Source organism: Ostrea edulis, chromosome 2, assembly GCF_947568905.1.
Source record: "Ostrea edulis chromosome 2, xbOstEdul1.1, whole genome shotgun sequence".
NCBI lineage: Eukaryota > Metazoa > Mollusca > Bivalvia > Ostreida > Ostreidae > Ostrea > Ostrea edulis.
Genome location: NC_079165.1, coordinates 109171468 through 109195368, shown reverse-complemented (window position 1 = coordinate 109195368; position 23901 = coordinate 109171468). Strand labels below are relative to the sequence as shown.

At 35.9% G+C, this 23901-nt stretch overlaps 1 protein-coding gene and 1 pseudogene across 1 annotated transcript in view; one reads left to right on the top strand and one right to left on the bottom strand.

Moving 5' to 3' along the window:
* LOC125678768 (hemicentin-2-like) overlaps positions 1 to 9472 on the bottom strand; it is a 50445-nt gene extending 40973 nt beyond the window's left edge. The window contains exons 1-6 of the mRNA XM_056153579.1: positions 9442 to 9472; positions 8870 to 9136; positions 7478 to 7744; positions 2668 to 2934; positions 1700 to 1951; positions 1344 to 1613 (exon numbers count right to left, since the gene is read on the bottom strand). Of these exons, the coding sequence (XP_056009554.1) occupies positions 1344 to 1613; positions 1700 to 1951; positions 2668 to 2934; positions 7478 to 7744; positions 8870 to 9136; positions 9442 to 9472 (1354 nt within the window). The remainder of the gene's footprint in view (positions 1 to 1343; positions 1614 to 1699; positions 1952 to 2667; positions 2935 to 7477; positions 7745 to 8869; positions 9137 to 9441) is intronic.
* A 307-nt stretch (positions 9473 to 9779) lies between these two features.
* Positions 9780 to 21353, top strand: LOC130051561 (uncharacterized; annotated as a pseudogene).
* Positions 21354 to 23901: the final 2548 nt, after the last annotated feature.

Below are 23901 nucleotides of genomic sequence, written 5' to 3'. Positions count from 1 at the left end.
ATCAATCCACCATTTCCCATGACTTCAAAGACAGAACACTGCTTTTACCAAAGTATTTAAGTGTGTTTCAACGTAGGTACATTTAAATTGTTAGTTTTTTGGGGGGTTTTTCATGTGAAAACATCTCTGTACAAATGTTTAATATTCATGATTTTAAATAATTATCCGCCGCCGAATGTAGGGAGATATTCTTGTTATTCTAGTTCCATCCATTATTTGCTCAAGTTCTCGAGTGAAAGTGTGTCAGTAAGCAGGTGAAAAAACCTACTGAAGTGATTTGTGTATATTCTGAATAAACGGTGGACAGGGCTTTCTTGTCAATCATAACATCACGTGATTCATTCACGCTTGGCTGAACAATGCAGTCCCAGAAAGCAGTCCTGGGACTGCTTTCTAGAGCAATCCCGGGGCAGTCCCACTTTTTGAGAGAGCAGTCACAGAGCAGTCCCTGGGACTGCTTGGTACTGTACCTGCTCTATCCATTTAGTTTCAATTTAGTATCAAAAGCACTAAAGAAAATGTTAATTAAGTGTTTTAAACATAAACACTATATAACAAGTTTGCCCCGCCCTGGGGTCAGAACCCCTACCCCGGGGATCATGAAAGCTCTACATCACTATGCATTTAGTTTTTCTTACATGTGTATGGTTGTTGTGAAGAAGATTTTTGAAAATTCGTCAACTTTGGGCAGTTTTTGCCCCGCCCCTGGGGCCCCAAGGGTGCTGGAGTCCTCAAATTTACAATTTATGTCCCCCATGTCCCAATGATGATTCATACCAAATTTGAAAAGAATTGGAATAATAGTTTTGAAGAAGAAGTTAAAAATGTTAAATTGTTAATGCACGACGGACGACTGATGATGGACAACGACGGACGAAAACCAATTGCAATAGGTCACCTGAGTTTACTAGTTTACTGAGTTTACTCAGGTGACCTAAAAAATGTAAACATGAATCGAATTGAAATTTGAAGAAGTTGAACCGAATGCCACGAATCGCGATTAATTGTTTCAGCCCTAGCTTAATCCTCCTAGGCACCTGATCCCACCTCTGGTATATTCAGGGGTCTGTGTTTGCCCAACTCTCTATTTTGTATTGCTTATAGGAGTTATGAGATTGATAACTGTTCGTTATCTTCACCTTTCATATTCAAAATAAAGATTTATTTCTTTCCCATTGAAAAACCTCATCTAGGTACCTGATCCAGCCTATGGTGTAATCCTGCTCTTAAATTTTGTATTCTATGTGAGATGGACGACTCCACCTTTCTTTTTTTAAATGGTTGTTTTTATCACCACATACTGAATGTTGGAAAATGGTCAATGAAAATTTTTAAAGACTTACAATTAATGGAAATCCTTTGCTTTGGAGATAATATTGCAGTAAAATAATTCTCGGCAATACACGTGTAGTTTGCAGTCTGGTAACACTTTGCAGATGTCTCTGAGAAAACCAAGGAGTCCTGTTCACTGTTGGATGCTATTACCTCCCCTGTCTCTGCATTCTGAATCTTTATGGTGGACAAGGGATAGCTGTCAACATTACATGTTAGTGAAAAGGACAAATTCTCTGAGTTTTGACCACTAGCCTGGAATAATTGAAAGTTTGGCGGATCTACAATGTGAATATAAAATATATGTGTTAGGGTATGTTTCCATAGAAGGGTAAATGTACATGTACCACCACATGTATGTACTTACAGTTGACAATGACGATGAGGTCTTTTGATGTTGACGTGATTGAGTTACCAGCAGAACATGAGTATGTCCCTTTTTCATCACGCTTCAACACTCCCAGATCCAGTTTTCCTGAATTAATAGTACTCACTCCTGTCCAATTGTATGTACACGCAGGATTACAGACTGCAGAACAATTAATAGGATTGACTGTTTGATTTTCTGTTTTATTTATAGTTGTTATGTCTGGGGTAAATCTGACATCATCAGGACCATCTGAAAGGACAGTAATATTTATGATTTAGCCATATAAGAACTGAAATTTATAATTTCCCATATATGGCCACTTTCTACATATATTCAATTAACCTTTTCAATGCCAAATCACCTTTAAAACCATTTCCATACACTGCCAAATTGACTAAAATATACCTACTAAATACTATAACATTAAAATATACTTTCATTGCCATGGGTGACTGAAGTTGACTTACCAGTACACTACCATGGGCAACTAAAGTCGAATTAAAACTTAACCCATTTACAGAATGCCTTTTGTTGGCATGTTTGACACACGAGCACAAACCACGAAAATATATTTCAATATAATCAATAAATCATTAAAACAAGAGGCCCATGGGCCACATCATTCACCTGAATCACTTGGCCCATATCTAAAGATTTTCTTTATATATTAGAATGTAAACATTTGATCCCCTATTGTAGCCCCATCCTACCCCTGGGGACCATGATTTGAACAAACTTGAATCTGCACAATGTCAGGAAGCTTCCATGTAAATCTCAGCTCTTCTGGCCCATTGGTTCTTGAGAAGAAGATTTTTAAAGATTTTCCCCATTTATTCCCATGTAAAACTTTGAACCCCTATTGCGTACACAGATATCAGTACTTACACTGTACATCTACTTGTACTGTAACAGGTGTTGATATCCCTATAGTGTTGTTAACTGTACATATATATATCAGTACTTACATTGTACATCTACTTGTACTGTAACTGGATTAGATGTCCCTATACTGTTATTAGCTGCACAGCTGTAGTTCCCAGCCTTATCTCTGGTTATCCTGTGGATTGTGTAGGTCGCCTCACGACTCAGAATCACAGAATTACTAGTCTTCTTCCATGTCCATGTGATTCCAGTGCTGGGATTAGCATCAATCACAGAGCATATCATCACAGCGTCCCGATGTTCTGTTACATGGTAGGGATTGGATGAATTTAGATGTACTATCGGTTTATCTACAACAGGAAACCAAGTTATGAATACCAGAAATGTACATCGTGGTCTGTACAATCAAATTTTATAACTACATGTAGCATAACTTCACCCAAAATAGTGAGTATATAACTGCATACAACGTAATGCAGGAATATGCAGTATATGCCTTTCACAGTCATGATAACATGTACATGTAATACAAATCAGATAATAATTGGATCTTAAATCCAGCACAAGATGTCCATGGGACACAATGCTCACCCGAGTCACCTTGGCCTTGCTATTCTTCAGAAGATTTGGAAAACTGCATGTTTTACAGTTTGCGAAGTTGATGTTTTAATGAGAATTTTAAGTAAAAGGAAAAATGTTCTTAGCAAAATACAGCGTTACAACGAAAATGACGCATTCTGATTAAAATCAAACCTCTCACTTCACTCGTGGGAGCAGCGACTGTCCGTATATCAAGCAAAGTGAGAGGTTTGATTTTAATCAGACTGAAAATAGTGATGACTTGAGTTGTGATAACTCGAGCATTAACTTTATAACACTAATTTATTTTCTATCGATATCAACTCTAGATAAAAACTTATATAATGGTACATATTTAGAGACAATTTGGAACTGTAGAATATGCAGTATTCCTGATTCCGATTTATTCTGATACTGAATGAAAACCGAGGAATTTTTCAAGGCTTGAACCAGAATTAACAATCAATAGAATTAAATGCACATATTCCTGTGGCGTCAGTGGCCTAGTGGTTAGGCCGTCAGACTCTCGACCGACGTTGTGTCCTTGGGAAAGGCACTTTACAAGAATTTCCTCACTCCACCCAAGTGTAAAAGGGGTACCTGGCTATAGACAGTCAAATATATTGTTAGAATATTAGTGCTCTAGCGCTTGTAATGGCAGCTTGCACTGTATGCTTTCTAGGAGGCTGAGAAAGTTCTAGATTGATATAAGGTCTGCCGGGGTAATAATGTGCATTGATTATTGTAGAGCGCTTTGAGCAGCATATGCTGGAAAAGGCACTATATAAAACCAATCATTATTATTATTATCAAGGCATTAATAATATTCAAAATCATTTTTGATTAAAAAGTGTATAAAAATAGTTTTAATTGATCAAAAATAGGTTTTGAAATACTATAATTGATGCAGTTCAACATTCGGCCACAGTTTTTTTATTTTTTGGTTTACGGATCTGCCGACCCTAATTTCTGGGGAATTGGAAAAAAATAAAATGCAAATTTCTACTTTTTTTAAATTTCGCCGATTCTACCCAACATGTCAATCGAAAATAAAAATAAAATGCATTTTCAATTTTACGAATAGAAAATCGTGAAACGCAAACCTATTGATTTGTATTTGGTAATCACTATTCGTTTTGCGAAATATCTTTATTCCGTATTTTTAAAAACCATGTAAACAGATTTGGCTACGCACGATGACAGTAACGATACTTATATCGTTCTTGTTGACGAAACAGATGCCAGATGGCATTTCGTCACGAAAACAAAGAGTACCGCAAACGGTACGTAATACGCCCATGAAATGCTTACATAGGGTGCTTTTCTTGTGCTATAGTTTGTATAACTTTGCTTCAGGTAGTATCAGCCATCATGAGGCTGTGACAAACTTTCATATGAACAAAGGGTCTTAGCTTAAAAATCTAGATTTCCTCAAAATGGACCAATTTAAACAACCTGTAATTTTTTCAAAAATGAAAGAAAATGAAAATCCTTCCCCAGATGCACATCTTCAATACCCATACAAACACTCCACAAAATAAGAAGGTCCTCACTTGAAAACTGGGAGGAGTAGGGCGGACAAATTATGTACCCTCCATAGAATATTAATTTCCAAATAGACAAGTTCAACAACCTGTAATTTTCTCAACAATAGTAGAAAATCAAAATCCATCCCACATGCACATCTTCAATACCCATACAAACACTCCACAAAATAAGAAGGATCTCACTTGAAAACTGGGAGGAGTAGGGCGGAAAAATTATGTACCCTCCATATAATAATTATTTCCAAATAAAGGGGCAAGACTCCTGGAAAAAAGGTCGAAATGGATCAAAATTGCAGTATGACCTAGAGTGACCCAAAAAGAAGCTACACAGCAAGTTTCAGCATGATATGTGAAAGGGAAATGAAATTATAAAGAGAAAACCCCAAACGGACGGACGAACGGACGGACGGACGTACAGACATCGCTGTCTAAAGACGGGCGTATAAAAAAGAAATTGATAGAAATAAATATTTCTCATACAATTGGCGGTATTCTTGCTGCTAATATATGTAAACAAATTGCTGTAATCTCTCTCCCACGAAGTTTATTCCACACTGTAAAATTGTATATTCTCGCATAACGAATTTTAAACTTTTGCAATAATGCCTAATCTATTCCGTTCATACAAACAACAAAACGTACGATATGAAATACACCCAAATTACATTAATTATGAATTCCGATTTATGTATGAATAAGGATGGGTACGATTTGAATAGTTTTCAAGATGGTTTATTTAAATAACGCGAGGAATATAACGCGTTGACGTAATTGGTATATTGTGACGTCACATCTACCTGCGATATGTTTTCTTTCAAACCAAACAATCGCAGCCATTTTCCTTGAATTGTGAACATCGACGATTTCAAAGCCGACGCGCTGATTGGCTGACATAAAGTTCATCTGAACATGACCCCTAATCGGGTTCTGTCAGATCTACTTACGCAGAGTATACGGCGCTGATCTAAGAAGTCTGATTTTCATTAGATTGACTTGAATCTGCACTATGTCAGGAAGCTTTCATATAAATTTCAGCTCTTGTGGCTTATTGGTTCTTGAGAAGAAGATTTTTAAAGATTTTCCCTATATATTTCTATGTAAAATTTTCATCCCCTATTGTGGCCCCAATTTACCCCGGGGGCCATGATTTGAACAAACTTGAATCTGCACTATGTCAGGAAGCTTTCATATAAATTTCAGCTCTTGTGGCTAATTGGTTCTTGAGAAGAAGATTTTTAAAGATTTCCCCAATATATTTCTATGCAAAACTTTGATCCCCTATTGTGGCCCCAACCTACACCTGGGGGCCATGATTTGAAAAAAAAACTTGAATCTGCACTATGTCAGGAAGCTTTCATGTAAATATCAGCTTTTCTGGCTCAGTGGTTCTTAAGAAGAAGATATTTAAATGGCCCCACCCTATTTTTGCATTTTTGTGATTATCTCCCCTTTGAAAGGGGCATGGCCCTTTATTTTAAGAAACTTGAAAGCCCTTTACCCAAGGATGCTTTTCGCCAAGTTTGGTTATAATCGGCCCAGTGGTTCTTGAGAAGATGAAAATGTGAAAAGTTTACGACGCCGACGACAACAGACAATTGCACAAATTTTGATCAGAAAAGCTCACTTGAGCCTTCGGCTCAGGTGAGCTAAAAATGGAAAAACAAAATTTGAAAATTTTCAGCTCAAATCGTGTCCATGCCGCTTAAAGTAATTTACAATCCGGAATCTGTTCCGTCATGTGCATAAAATTACCACATCCTCACTTTCCTTTTCCATCCCAAATGCAGCCATTCCACAATGTCGGTTAAAATTTCAGAGTGGAAAGTTTTGAAATGTGATGCGTTTTTTTCCCTATGGTACAGTGCATTACATTTGATTTTTTAACAACAGGGGATATGGGATGGGGCTTTACCCTTTCATAAACATTTTTGTGGTTAAAATACTTGGTTTTTTGGGTGTGTGTGTGTGTGTGTGTGTGTGTGTGTGTGTGTGTGTGTGTGTGTGTGTGTGTGTGTTTCCAATGAATGCAAATATGCCACCAGCAAGAACCAGATGTAGAGGTCAGATAGTCCAAGGTCACCATGGAAAATTAAGACAGAACCGCCAGTTCCCAGCATGCTCCATTACAGGTATCAGCTGACAGCTGTCAAGGAATTTTGGTGGTTAACTCTATACATTCTATGTTCAGGCAGGTGTACACACAAGGTAATCAAGGTACTAAAATTAGCGGTCGCTAATGGCCTCTCATATATTAGAAGACAAAACCTTGAAATTTATGCTATACTCTACAGACTACCAATATCATTCCAGGCTTCTGTGATTTGAAGATTTGGGCCTCTGGTGGCTACCACATGAAAATAATCAATTTCAATAACCTTAGCTTATAATGGCACAGTTAGGAGGGTATATTACACCCATCCCATTCATTAGTTCATAATGTAAATCAGGTTTTCGACAAAAAATTGATTTGTAGCCCATTCATATACGGTAACTTCATATATAAATTTTCAATTCAATAGCTGTAAGAATTGCCAAAGTCCAGAAAAATGTAAAAACTGTGCATGAATAGATGGATGCACACACACACAGGCTGATCACTATAGGGCACCTGAATAGTGGTAGAGCCCTAACTAATCAAATATTTAATTTGCCAATCACAAGAATACATGCACAATTCTTGAGTAGTATATTTCTATACAGACAATCAAAAATTAGTGATGGTCTTCAGATATTCTATAGGAAAATTTGCTATGTTTTCTGTACGTACACTGTACATCCACCTGTACTGTGACTGGTAGAGAAGTCCCTATAGAGTTTGTAGCTGTACACTGGTAGGTTCCTCTCTGTCCTTTCTGTATGTTAGGAATTGTGTTGTTCTGACTCGTGTGTGAGACAGCAGGGTTTCCTGTCTTTGTCCAGCTCCATGTGATCCCAGTGTTGGGGTTAGCGTCTGTCACTACACAATATATCACCGCTGTATCACCTTCTCTGATCTGGTAAGGACCAGACGGGGTAACACTTATAGTTGGTTTGTCTAGATAAAGCAAAATGTTATTAACTAGTTTCCCCATCAGATTTTGCTTACCAAAGCTTTCATTTCTTGTACAAATAATGTTAAACAGTCTGCATAATTGTTTCTTTTCTGATGGGAAATTCTGAGATAATGTAGTAGTGTGAATTAATATCAATAATTTATTTTATTTTTAGTGTAAATAAAATATGTAAGTTGCAAAACATAAACTTTTATTGGATTATATAATGGTCTTCCATATTTCTCTATTTAGATATGTAGTAATGTAATTATGACCTTAATGACTTTCCTTATGATTAAACCATGCATGAAGTTGTGGTTCATGGTCTAGTTAGTTCATTTTGGTTGGCTAGGCTTAGTGTCAAAGGGTTTTGTGAGTTGTGTTGACTTTTTAGATAGTCAGTTGTATTCACTAGCAGAGAGTTGAAGGGTGGTTTTCTTTGCACATCTTTTGACATCTTTTATCTGACTTGAGGTTAGAAAATGAATCTTAACATATTAATTAGTGTGAATGTGCTAATGAATGAAAGGAATGAAATTACGTAATTTATTTCATATTTAACAAAGGAGTAAAATAGAATTAATAGTTTATACAGGTTCCTTGAAAATCAGTTATCTTCCTATTTTTTATACTGTGGCTCTGGTACCATTTATCTGGTAAGATCATTGCTTTGTTGTATTTCTGTGATGTCTAATGTATTTGTCATATAATTTCTTTTGTTTGTGTTAAATGTGTACTTTACCATATAGTTTGCATAAATGTCATAAATGATAAGATTTTATATATATTTCAATGCATTATGGGTAAAAAACTTCATTTTGAGATTTAAATGTATTTTATTTTCTTAAACTTCACACAAAATAATGGATGGGTAATTTTGTGTTCATTGTATTAAAATTATTTCCCTAGTATTTGTACATTTTATGTTGTATGTGATTGTGTTACGCTTATAATTGTTTGTTATGTTTCAGAGCTGCTATTTACATGTCAGAAATAGACTCAATTCTTCAATAAAATTCATAATCTGTCACGGATGGTCTGTGCGGTCATTAGAACCTGTTTGCAACCCCGTAACACAATTACAGTCACTCGTTGCTAATTTCACAATTTAAGACAAATGTACGTACACTGTACATCCACCTGTACTGTGACTGGTAGAGAAGTCCCTATATAGTTTGTAGCTGTACACTGGTAGGTTCCTCTCTGTCCTTTCTGTATGTTAGGAATTGTGTAGTTCTGACCCGTGTGTAGGACAGCGGGGTTTCCTGTCTTTGTCCAGCTCCATGTGATCCCAGTGTTGGGGTTAGCGTCTGTCACTACACACGATATCACCGCTGTATCACCTTCTCTGATCTGGTAAGGACCAGACGGGGTAACACTTGTAGTTGGTTTGTCTGAATAAATTAAGTATAGTTTGATGAAATGAGAAAACCTCTTACCCAGGTTCATCTGAACACCATTTAAGATTCACAAATATTGAAAATCTTAAGGGTTATGGTCTATGATATATTGACTGTATAAAATCCTTTCATTCATGCAGTGATTGTGATTTTTTTAAAATTAGGATAAATGAATAACTCAAGGAGTTTTTCGTCATTGTTCTTCTGTCTTGATATTACATGTATACGAGAAATGAATGAAGAAAATGGGTAAATAAGACTGTTTTAGACCACAGTCCATTTTTTGTCAAATTAAATACCTGGATTGCTCACAAAGAATTTATTCTTCATGGTGAGGAATTGTTCTATTTTTAAACTCTTCCATTAGTTCATTTTCAAATGTTCAATCAGATACAGTTTAACCTCAAATAAATTGTCCAATGAAATTTAGCTTAAAAGAGTCACGTGTTGACTAATGGTTTGGTAATGCTCGAATAGCACGGGATATCAGTTCTAGCCAGTCTTTTGGAGAAGACACACAAAAAATGGAAGACTTCATGGAAGCCGATATCAGCTCTCAAGTCCAGACAGTCATTAGCTCTGAAGCTAAAAAGCAGTGGAATCATTGCAAAATCAGACTCTTAATAGTAGGCAAGCGATGATTGATTGAAATTTCAAGAATTTCCAGTCGTCGATGGAAACAACGCAAAAAGAACTTTCTCCCTCCCAGCTGGCAAAAATTGAAGATTTAAAACATTTTTGGATCATACAATTTCAAAAGGCTTGGTAATGAAGTGCAATACCGTAGAAATGCCCAAGTTATTACCAAACTCCGAGAAGCTAATGCGAACTTAAGACAGTACTAGTGCCAGCATTTCCATGGAAAACATCAATTAATGTGGCCATGCAAATAAAAAATCAGAGAATTTAAAGTATTCAACTCATTACAGAAAGGCTGAAGCTCATCAAAATCGCTGATTCGAGTCCACTAGGCTGGAAAGTCGTCGCAGAATATAAAGTTAATCCAATCGCCGATGATTCTTATGACGAGAAACGGATCACCAAGGCACAAAACAAGGCTGAAAGGAAGGAAAAGCTACAGCGGGTGATGCATAAACCAGTTTTACATCAAAATTGCACCTCTACAAGATTGATGAAGCTAATTTTCACCATCGAAAAAGCCAGGGACATGTTTCCGGTGTGGGTTCAAAGGTCACTGCACAAGAGATTGCAGAAAGAAGACCAGTGAATCAGAGTTAAGTACAGTACACGACACGAGTTTTATACACCCCACCGTGAAAGTCTTTCCACGGTGGAAAATCCACGGAGATACACCGTGTCCTCCATGTTTCACAGTGTGTGTTATTTGTGAATACACACAGCTGCTAAGGGCTTTGTTCTGGCCACGGGCGTCTTGCGGGAGATGTGAAAATGTGCCGCAGGCCAAATAATCAAGATAAGGGTGGAATTTTAAGAAAAGAAAAAAATGTCAATATTTTCCCCCCTAATACTTATATTGTTTTTCAGCATTTTGAGCCAATTCCAACGATACCAAACACTACATATTATGTTTTTAAGAAAACCTGGTTTTGAAATTTTTTCTTTTAGTCTTCTTTCTTCATTGAAATATTCTTAAATTCTATGTTTAAATAATGCGTACTTGCAGGCAATTCCTGTTTTGAATGCGAATTAGTATATTGAGTAAATGAAAAACATACATGTACAACATGCGATAGGAATATTTAATAATTACCGATGTGCTCTCTCTCTCTCTCTCTGACAAATTAAACATAATTACTTCCATCATATTGTGTTAATATGTATCTTGACAAATATAACTTGATCCAATATAGAAATTAGAGCATTGTTGATGATTAACAAATTGGAATTAATTTATTACATAATTAATAGAAGCAAAAATACAAACCATCGAATGATTTATTTTTAAAATCCCGAGTTAATTACATTTGACCGAGACTTATGTTCAATGTACTTTGATAGAGGTTTTCATAAAAAAAAAATGTTCATCAGGAGTGTCTGGATAATGCAATGATTTTTGTATAATAAGTATATACCATGCAAATTCCTAGGGTCTTTGTCACAATATAACTAAATTACGGTTAGCTAGTTTGGGTTTTGACTTCTTATGAAAAGTGTGAAATATATTGGGTCGGCGTGATATCAGATCTAGTCTAAGATCCCGGGTATCTTGCGCCGACCCAATATATTTCACACTTTCCACAAGAAGCTAAGCACTTCTGTTGATTTCAAATACACGAATTAGTTGACCCCCATTGTTCTACTGAGGCGAAAACCCCTTCGAATTTGCATGGAATGTACAAGTTATACACAGGTCATTGTTATAGTCATACATCATAGTACCCCAAACCCGACAAACATTTTTTTTTATTTTGAGTAAGTTATTGAATGACGAAGTATTACCAAACTGCAGATTGAACTTTATAGAGCCCCGTGCTAACATTATTTATATTTTTCAATGTATCAGAAGGGGTATGTTGCCGGATTAGTTGTGTAAAATTCTTGACAAGCAATAAAATAACAATAAAAATGGTCCTTAAATTGTCCGATTATGAAAACCTTAAATTGTGTACATGGGGGGAGGGGGGGGGGTAGTATGAAACTGTCTTAATTCCCCCTCTTAAATCGTGCAGTGGGTAGGTCGCTACAAGCTACAAGGCTAAATCCTTAACTTTCAAATTACACCCTCTTCGATTCTACGTGCTTGTAATCAATATTTAAGGATGTAAATCCTCGGTGTCAAATGCAACTAGTTCATGAAAAAAAGACTAATATTAATATAAGCAGAAATGACTTAACGATTATTTGCTTTTATTCATATACGTTATCGATTATTAAAATCTTTAATTTAATCTTTAGATGCATTAGATAATGAAAGCAAGAGAGAGAGAGAGAGAGAGAGAGAGAGAGAGAGAGAGAGCATTGGTAATCATTGATTATAATATTCATGAATGTATGCAGATACGGGAAGTTTAATACGTTCAGTATAAATCTTGAAAGTACAATTTTTTTCTGATTAATTATCCATCCCCTTTCATTCTGATATTTTTTCTTATTTCCCATATTGTTTTCTTAACATGTTAAATTTTTCGCTGGTCTGGGTTAGGACTAATGAATGAGTCTCCCCCCCCCCCCCCCCCCCCCCTTCTAAAACGATGTTACGTGCTTAGCTGTTTATCTCCCTCTCAATCAAAAATAAAATAAATACATGCTATATATACTGCAACATCATCGGATTTACTGGATAATTCTTCGATTTCACCTTCATAATGCATGTTAATGCAAGTGGACTATCTAGGCATTTCCCCCCATCTTTGCTAGCCAAGATTATTCGTCCACGAAGGCACAGTTGACCCAAACCCCATTGCTAGTGGAGATGAATTTTACCCCGTATTATGTTATAACTGGATGACCAAAACCTAGTACTTTTGTTTTACAACTTTCATTTAGAAGACGTGCAAGTTTGTGAGTCACTGAATAAACGAGAAAACGTCTGCATTTTTATTTCAATCGTTGTCAACTCTATACTTCGTGATATTTCAAGACTACATGTACTCAATTCAATTTATTGGATCGCATAACCATTATGCAATGGTATACAAAAATATAAAGACAAAAAGCTGTTATATATACATTTAGTAAATAATACATGTGTATAATAAAGTATTTATCAAGTTGGAAAAAAACCCCGTGTTATTATTAATGTGAAGTATGGGCATTCTAGGTAGGGTAGCACATTTTATTTTATTATTTTCTTAATGAAAGTACAGAGTTTTCTAAAGGTTTGTTTAAAAGTAAAGATATTTTTAATATTTATTTGTTTAGGTGATAAAAATTTGATTCTTTCCTCACATTGCTTCACAGTTGAGTACATAATGAAATTCATCTCCAATGTAAACATGTACATGTATATAGCTGACCTTAATCACCTATTCCTAATTACAATAAAAACCTTACGTTAAAAATAAACCATTGCTTATGGTACACATTTCTTTTAACTGCTATTTATCAAATTGAAATTACTGGCATGTGATTGTCGTTGTTCATGACCCTTCTTTTATTTGGTGAAATTGTGCTGCACGTGCCGTGAAACAATGTACCAACGAGTGGTAGGAATAACACAGGCGTTCATATACAGGATGTCGAGAATTTGGGCGTTTCATAAAAAGGTGTGAACGTCTGCAGGGAAGTCTACATACGGATATGTACCGAAAACACCAACGTATCATTAAACAACAATTACAAGAATTTAATGATTGATAACTAATTTTTAAATAATTAATGGGGTGGGGGTATGCATGCTGGCCAAGTGAAAAGGTTTTTTGGGTGAATCATTTCGGAAATTATTTCTTTGTTTTATCACACGGAGGTACACGGTGGCATTGACGGAGGTACACGTGACATCCACAGAGATGCGCGGTGGCATCCACGGAGATCCTCCGTGGACTTCAATGTCTAGCTCGCGCGGAAAAAATAGGACTTCAAAGGTGCCGACAATTTTAAAGGTCCACCGTGTTTGGGGCAAATTTGTTCCACCGCGTTGCGTGGAACACGCATAAAACTCGTGTCGTGTACTGTATTTTTGATAATAATTCATTCAGAAAATGATGCATGCAATCAGATAAAGAAAACTATATTCAAATGCGCTTTCGTCGAGTCCTATCATGGATCAATGCTTACCACCTGATAGTCCAGTTGGTCTTTTAAACTCAATTAAGGTGGGTCCTTAGTCCTGGATTTTTGGGGTTTAGGTAGCATTTTTTTGTTTGGAATCAATAAATTAACAATCAGAGTAATGTAAAAAGGCAAAATAGTAAAGGGTTTCCATATTAATTTTCATTACAGACACTACTGAAGTCATGTACCCCTGTGTAGATTTTTATGAAATTTATTGGAAATCGTTTTTGGTTGTTATTTTAAAATAAAAACAACAAAATATTTTTTAATTGCATTTATTTATCAGGAAACATGTCAATAACTAAAACACAAGTCATTTTCAATATGTTCATCAAGTTTTAGAATGATATGTGCAAAATTATTGAATTAGCATTATTCTCCAAAATGTTAAAAAACAAACAAATGTGGACATATTTTCTTTATATCATGGTTTACCTATCATTTTTTCTGTTTATATTAGTAGATGTACATCTGTTATAGTTATTTATGAAAAAAAATCCACACCTTTCCTTAATAATTTCAAATCTATAGCTTCCAGAGTATGTATACCCCCCTTGGAAAAAAAACCCCGAAGTCTTGCACCATACAGTTGAGCTATTCAAAATCATTCATGAATTAAAATATTATGTAATTTCATGAAAAGGCACAGATAATGATTCTTTATCAACTTGGTAAAATGTTTGTGAAAAATAAAGGAAATCTATTGCATAATAGACTTGATAATTTTTTTTAATGAAAATAGAGTTATTGCCCTTGGATTCAATATTTTGAAACATCATTGATTATTCAAATATAAGTATGACTTTTGAAATATTTTATGGGTAACAATATCTTAACAATAACTATTGAAAAAGACTCCAACAAAATTTATGTTCCAGTCATTAAATCATTGACTTTGCAAAATCTTATGACGTCACAGGAGTGTGGACCTACGTTAAACTTACCTGTATGGGTTCATACTGGAGTTGACAATGCATTAGAGATGTAATTTCGGGGGGTTATAAAATTCCTTTTAAAACAAAACCTAAATATGCCGTATTGAAAAACAATGAACAGAATTTGTTTCAGCAGAGATTGAATCCTTGTTGACAAAACATTGCATTTCAGAGGTGCGCAGTCAGCCCTGTGTGATAAACTCACTCACAGTGGCTTATAGCAGATCAAGTAAGCGCCGGTTGGTCTTAGACTGTAGACACGTCAATTATCATTTATACAAATACAAGTACGCCTATGAAGACGCTCAGGTAGCTAGAGATACATGTATGTTTGATGCGGGTGATTATGTTTTCACCTTTGACCTTATATCTGCTATCATCACATTTGTATATTCCCAGAGCACAGACAATATTTAGATCCAGATATTTTTCAGTTGAGTAATTACAATAATATTACTTTACATCCAAAATGGATTAAATTCCTAGAACCGAAAACTAGAAAACTGACACGGTCAGCAAGGGCCCCGCTGAGGGTTATTAGAGGAAAGTGACATCTGTATTTGATATATAGCAATGTTTGGGGCTGGTATATATGTCAGAATTAATAATATTCAAAGATACATTGGAATGCAAATTTGTGAAAAAGGAATCATGAAGCATACTTATGAGAGACTTATGCAATTTAAATTACTTCTGTTTGACATACACTCATCCACTCAAACACAACAGAGTGCAACTAAATCCCATTGTAATAGGGGATTCAAAATGGATAACTGGTACAAAATTTGGTACATACTATTCGAAAAGGATTATGAATTTGACATATTGATGTCTTGGAAAAGGAAATTCTGACATCGGGGCTCTAAGTAGTGTTGAATAATCGAAAAAAAAATAATAATCGATATAAAAGTCAGAGGAATCTCGGATTAGTTGATAACTTGATACAGTATTGTACACAATTCAGACGTCTGGATTTTTCTCTCTTAATTTGTGGCTAGGAAAAACACATTTCATTCCTCGTTAGGCCTAATATGATAATATAATATAACATGTGTATATTCAATATAATGTTGCACATATATCCGAGCATAAAACTAAAGAGAAATAGCCCCAAAATGTAAATACCAATTATATCGATCATTGATCGTTACAGTTCTTCCAATTATTGGTTGGTTACGTATCATGTCGGACTAATTTGACGCCGATTGGAATTTTGTGTATTTGTGTGCTGACGTCATGCACAAAGAAATCAAATGGCAAGTAGGCGCCCTAAGTCAAAGTGATTCTTTATTTGTCGGTGTTAGAGCTTTCTACATGGCAATAGCATTGTATTAGTCATGCTTAACTTGTAAAATAATCATCCGATAACTGAATCCTCACATCTTGGAAAGTAAACCCACGAAATAAAGCTGTGAAAGGTAGGCAAAGCAGCGACAATAGCTAGTGTTGCTGAATTCCCACTTTTCAATATGGAGTCCACTCTGACCCGGCCCCGCACATATCAAGATATAAAATCGGGGTTATAACAGTCAGAAGAATCTCGGATTAATTATCAACTAGTGTACGGGCAACAATCGATTACGAAAAATAAAATCGATAATCGGAATCCAAGAGCCAAAAATGATCGACAATCGATTGTCAGCGACAATAATTTCATCACTAGCTCTAAGCGTTTTCAAACACATTGTCATTTGATAAAAGTATTCTACATTTTCAAAAATAGAAATTTATAGAATATGTCTTTACATACATAGGTGAGAAAGTTTCCATTATTCCTAGCCGAGACATACCATGTATGCGCTAAAAAAATTCATAAGCAAATATCAAAATACTCACGTAGAAAATGTGGACCTTACCGTCAACAAGCGCAGTGAAACACGCCATTTCGAGATTTTCATTGACGAAAGCTCGGTAACAGTAATGAATAAGGTACACTCATTTTGTATCTATTTTGTGACTTTCTTTATTAAAAGGAACAGTTCTCTAAGGTGTAACGTGCAATTACTACATAATTCAATTTAATATTTCATGAAGCAGATCGTTTCAATTTGCAACCGGATATAAGAAATTTTATTTCGTATTCTGATCTCGATCGAAAGTTGTTGATCACTGGGAATGACGTGTTTAATTCAATATACATGTAACATCAAGCATTTTTTAAATCACATAAAAAAAACCGAAAAATATACACATACACAATGTTGTAGAGTTATTTTTTGTAAATTTTCTATATCATTACAATGCATATCATAATTCAAATTGAATTATCTCCCTTAGACAGTGGTAAATGGATACAGTCATAATAAGAAAGATGATGACATACAGACAAAGTGACATGAATCCAAAATCTTCAGGTGTCTTCCTCTTATTATAAAGTATTTCTGTGCAAAATTTGAAAACTGTACAACGAAAACTGTTTGAGTTATTGTGTCACAAAGAAAGTGTTCATAATAACAAAGATGATGACACACAGACAGACAAAGTGACATGACCCCAAAATCTATAGGTGTCTTTCTCTTATTGTAAATTATTTCTGTACAAAATTTGAAAATTGTACAACGAAAACTGTTTGAGTTATTGTGTCACAAAGAAAGTGTTCATAAATGTAATCACAAAGATCATGCCATACAGACAGACAGACAAAGTGAAATGACCCCAAAATCTATAGGCTTCTTCCTCTTATTTCTGTACAAAATTTGAAAACTGTACGATAAAAACTGTTTGAGTCATCATGTCACAAAGAAAGTGTTGACGGACAGACGGACGGACAATGTAATTAGTATAGGGCTTCCCACATTCCATGCGGGGCCCTAATCATGAGGCTGATTTACTCAGTATAGGCAGACTGATAGGGATGTCTGGGATATTGACTTTTCTGTTTGCAATTTTTTTGTGTGACAAATGTGGTTGTCATGAAATTGATGCATTTGCTATGCATTATAATACAAAATGTCAGGTCTTTTATTCAAAGTTTTGGTGTCCTGGAACAAGTGGTATTGATGCATTCAGTTTTAAGTGGTCAAATTCAAATATGTGGCTCATACCTCCTCCTGCCTTAATTCCAAAAACAATTCAAAAGTGTATCTCTGAGAACGTTGTTGCACCGTTAGTGGTTCCTAAGTGGGTATCATCTCCATTTTGGCCTCTGTTGCAAACTTGTAAAATCATGTCAGACAGTGTTGTTTTGCCCAGAAACCGTATTGTAGTAAAGGGCAGGTTTAGAAAAGGGGTTTTCTGCAACACACCCCTTAATTTTGACTTGATTGCTTTCAGGTTTGATCATTAACTCCATTTTCTATGTGACAGACATCGGGATACGACAGAAAATAATGGATGACGTTACCGGAAGTGGGGCCGGGAGTGACGATTTTCTACCTGGCTTAGCAGAGAAGATGTCAAGCTACCTTTCACAAGGAAAAAGTTTCAATACTACAAAACAAGAGACCCACAGGCCTTATCAGTCACCTGAATACTAGTGAAAGAGTATCACTATACTTCCATGGGCTATGAAATCTAGAAAAACGCAGTATTAAGTCTTCCCCGGAAGACATGTGTCGCCTGCTAGTTCATTCTATATGTAATATATCACGTATAATGTTGAAAAAGTAAATTATTGAAATGGTTTTTGTCACTAAACAGGAAGTTAATAAGCGACAGATTCGAAAATGTCTTACACAATACAGTTGGCCACACTGATGCTCTGTGCCAAATATCAGGGAGTTGCCCCATGTGGATCTTGAGAAAACTGTGACAGAAATTTTTTTGCTGTAAAAAATTCTAAGTCCCGGCAAACAGGAAGTTGATAAGTGACAGATTCGAAAATGTCTTACACAATACAGTTGGCCACAGTGATGCTCTGTGCCAAATATCAGGGAGTTGCCCTATGTGGATCTTGAGAAAACTGTGACAGAAATTATTTTGCTGTAAAAAATTCTAAGTCCCGGCAAACAGAAAGTTGATAAGCGACAGATTCGAAAATGTCTTACACAATACAGTTGGCCACAGTGATGCTCTGTGCCAAATATCAGGGAGTTGCCCCATGTGGTTCTTGAGAAAACTGTGACAGAATTTTTTTTGCTGTAAAACATTTTAAGTCCCGGCAAACAGGAAGTTGATAAGCGACAGATTCGAAAATGTCTTACACAATACAGTTGGCCACACTGATGCTCTGTGCCAAATATCAGGGAGTTGACCCATGTGGTTCTTGAGAAAACTGTGACAGAAATGTGTTTGCTGTAAAAAATTCTAAGTCCCGGCAAACAGGAAGTTGATAAGCGACAGATTCGAAAATGTCTTACACAATACAGTTGGCCACACTGATGCTCTGTGCCAAATATCAGGGAGTTGCCCCATGTGGTTCTTGAGAAAACTGTGACAGAATTTTTTTGTGACGACGACGACGCCAGACGACGACGCAGGACGATGCAAGACGACGAATAGTGATCCCTATATGTCGCCACTGCGTAACGCAGGCGACACAAAAATTCCTGTTCTGAATATCTAAGCTAAATTCTAATGTTCACCAACAGTATAAAACAAGATGTGTTCTTAAAACTACACTGCCCTCAAAAGTGCATACACTGATGAAAGGCTTTAAATATTTATAGGTGTATTATTGAACATTAAAACATCAAAATATATGACTAATTTGGACTCATCCTAAAGTCATAACCCTGGGTTATGAAATTCACCATTTTTTGTACATCCTTTTCTGCTATTCCTAAGTATGCATTTAGATTTTATACAGTATCAGCAAACTTACACATAAATACTATATACAATGTACTAAGTTTGGCCCTACCCTGGGGTCAAACCCTTACTCTGGGGAAAATCAAATTTCAAATTACAATTTTGGTAAAGGACTACCTGCTCTATCCATTTATTTTCAATTTAGTATCAATAGCACTAATTAAGAAAATGTTATATAAGTGTTTTACACATAAACACTATATAACAAGTTTGGCCCCCGCCTTGGGGTCAGAACCCCTACCCCTGGGATCATGAAATTTACAATTTTGGTAGAGGCCTTCCTGCTCTACATCACTATGCATTTAGTTTTTCTTACATGTGTGTGGTTCTTGAGAGGAAGATTTTTGAGAATTGGTCATTTTGGGCAGATTTTGCCCTGTTCCTAAGGCCCCAGGAATCCTGAAATTTACAATTTATGTTCCCTTTGTTCCAAATATGTTTCATAACAAATTTGAAAAGAATTGGAATGATAGTTATCAAGAAAAAGTTAAAAATGTCTATTGTTGACACATTTAATAACTGACCATTTTGGCCCCATCCTCATAGCAAAATGCCTACCCCTGGGATCATCAAATTTTCAATTTTGATAAAGGACTACCTGCTCTTTCTAAATATATATTTACTTTCAATTTATTATCAATAACACTAAAGAAGATGTTATTTAATTGTTTTACACATAAACACTATATAACAATTAGTTTGGCCCTGCCCTGGGGTCAGAACCCCTACCCCGGGGTTCATGAAATTTACAATTTTGGTAGAGGCCTTCCTGCTCTACATCACTATGCATTTAGGTTTTACAGTCCCTGAAATGTTCTACTTTACCATTTTACCGTTCGCTCACCGTTCGTTCAGCGTGCGTTCACCGTTCATTCAGCGTGCGTTCACCCTGCGCGCTCCGTTCACAGTTTTGCGTTCAGTGTGTGCTCACCGTTCACAAAGCCTTTAGCGTGCGCTCACCGTTCGTTCATCGTTCAGTCTTCTCATTGTCATTCGGAACACCAAAGTGAAAGGACCAATCTTGATAGCAAGGCGAAAATGAAAATTGAACATGTGCGTAAGAGTGAAAGGAGACTTTCTTACTATATCAGAAATTTAATTTTGAAGTAAAAAATGTCAGGATTATCCACTGTGAATGCCGAAAGGTTCATTTGAGCTTTTGTTAAAAAAAACTTCTAAATGAGAGACGAATATACATGTTGGAGCTTGTCGTTATGAATTTAACCCAAGTACAAAATATAAGGCAGTTTCAGGTAATGAAAACCTCTTCCCCTGTGTTCACGATTTAGCATTTACAAGTTCGGGCAAAAGCACAAATTATTATAATTATTTTGCATGCTTGACAAGAGTTTTAAACAAGTCACCCCCCCCCCCCTACTTTGAAAAATAAAAACAAACGATGCTACATAATGTACATTGTACCATATGTACGTGTCAGAATGTCAAACTGATGTAGCTATTTTTACGCCTATATTTATGAAAGACATTGTCAATAAACTGATATTTAGTACTCTTGCCAAATTTGAAACTTTTGTAACATTTGTCCTTAATGCAAATATGTAATTGTTTATCTTGTACGTTTCTGCATTAGCCTTTAAACATTCTACGGGTAGTTCAGTACAATAAAACAGTTTTATCTACATCAAATATATACAAATATTGCACGATCTAACTGCAATCTATGGTCACATAAATAATAGAAATAGTAAGTTTTGTACTTACATGTGCATAAATTCTAGGATTATTTCCTCGGGTCAATGTAGCTGCGACAAATGAATGACACAAAATTTAAGTAGGAATATTTAATACTGTTAGGAGTGTTGAGGTATTGACACAGGGTATACTGTCCGTATTGTTTGTTAACTGCATCTATCTGGACTCCTTTTGGGGGTGTTTGTTAATTACAGGTATCCCAAACGATCGAACTCGTACAGTTTGAAGCCATACATGAACACCTGTAAATTCTGGATGTCACTACACATGTAGACTATAGTGTTTTCCTTTTCACATGCATTGTATATATATTATACCCATGCATTAAATGTATCTGTACATGTAATGGTACATGTATACACAATGTACATACGAAATTTGTTTTTGTTTGTGTATGACTGTTGCGTGTATTAATGTACAATTTGCGATAATTTCATGAAATATATACATATATACTCGGTACTTGTACAAAAATATATTACATTGAATATATCCAGAATTGTAAAATATGCTGTATCACGATTCCGGTTTATTTCATTTTTTATCAATTGATGAAATATACATGTATTTTATTACTTGATTATGAAATAAGTAAAATCCCAGGGAAAAATCAGAAACATTCCGAGTAAATAGACCATTTTGCGTTCAGCGTGCGCTCAGCGTTCGTTCATTGTTCACTTTGCGCTCTGTGTTCGCTCACCGTTCACCAAATTGCGTTCACCGTTTGCTCTGCGCTCGTTCACCGTTCGCTCACCGTTCAAGTGGGAAAGAAGAACGTTTCAGGGACTGTATTACATGTGTGTTTATGGTTCTTGAGAAGAAAATTTTTGAAAATTGGTCAATTTTGGGCAGGTTTTGCCCTGCCCCTAGGGCTCCAGGGGTCCTGAAATTTACCATTTATATCCCCATTGTCCCAATAATGATTCATACCAAATTTGATAAGAATTGAAATGATAGTTATCAAGAAGAAGTTAACAAGAGATGTTTGTAAAACACATGCCCCCCATGGTGCAAAATTGAAAAGGGTTATACACACACATCATCTAATTGAAAGTAGTATCATCAATTCAAAATATTGAGCAGACAGTATCTTCCTATGTCAAGAGTGGATTGACCATGTGACCTAAAATTCAATAGGGATCATCAACTCCTGAAGATGTACCAGTGTACCAAGTTTGATGTCTGTCAAGCAAAGGGTTCTCAAGATATTGAACGGACAGTATATTCCTATGTCCAGTTTGACCCTTGACCTTTGACCATGTGACCTCAAATTCAATAGGGGTCATCTTCTCCTGAAGATGTACCAGTGTACTAAGTTTGATGTCTGTCAAGCAAAGGGTTCTCAAGATATTGAGCGGACAGTATATTCCATTGTCAAGATTGACCCTTGACTTTTGACCATGTGACCTCAAATTCAATAGGGGCCATCTTCTTCTAAAGATTAACCAGTGTACCAAGTTTGATGTCTGTTAGGCAAAGGATTCTCGAGACATTGAGTGGTCAATATATTCCTATGTCAAGTTTGACCCTTGACCTTTGACCAGCTGACCTAAAAATCAATAGGGGTCATCTACTCCTTAAGATGTACCAGTGTACCAAGTTTGATGTCTGTCAAGCAAAGGGTTCTCAAGATATTGAGCGGACAGTATATTCCTATGTCCAGAGTAGGTTGACCCTTGACCTTTAACCTTTTGACCTGAAAAACAATAGAGGTCCTCTTCTTTTCATAACCAACCCACATATGAAATATCATTACGATCAAGTGCATGGTTCTCAAGATATTGAGCGGACAACATGTGGTCTACCGACCGACTGACCGTCAGGTGCAAACCAATATGCCCCTCTTTTTTGAAGAGGGGCATAAAAATATCTATTGTTCACACATTTAATAACTGACCATTTTGGCCCCACCCTGATACAAAAACCCCTACCCCTGGAATAATCAAATTTACAATTTTGGTAAAGGACTACCTGTTCTTTCTAAATATCTATTTATTTTCAATTTAGTCCCTTACAGAAATGAGATGTATCCGAAAGGTACCCGAAATGTATCTGTAAGGTACCCGAAGCAACTTTATCTTTGAAAAATGTACCAAAATGTACCCGCAAAAAACTTAGCCATTTTTCAACGGTATCCGAAATGTACCCGACTATTGTAATCAAAGTACTTAAAGTACTCGTGGGAGTTGAACATTGTGGAAATTCAGTTAGAACAGATAGCACTGGAAGGGTAGGGGGATAAATGACTGAATATTATCATGATTTTAAATACAAATCAATTGTTGTTGTTTTTCAAATCGTTACAACAGCAAACATGGATAATGGAAGGCCCATGGGCCACAACGCTCCTCGAGTAACTGAAGTCGTGTTGTTGTTTTCTAGAATTTCACCCCTTTATATTCTCATGAAAAATGTGACCACATATTATGGCCCAAACATTCAAATCAATATGGTTTTCAATGCCTTGCAGTTATGAAGAAGTTTTTCCCCTGTATATATACATTCAAGTTTAATCCTAGTTGTAGCTAATTCTAAGGATTCATTACTTGAAAAGGTAGTCCAATATGCTAAACTGTCACCTGGGTATACTACAGTCCTGTAGAGGATCAATGGAATGGTAAATAATTGTATAATAACTCAAAATAAATGAAATGCAAAAAAATTAAA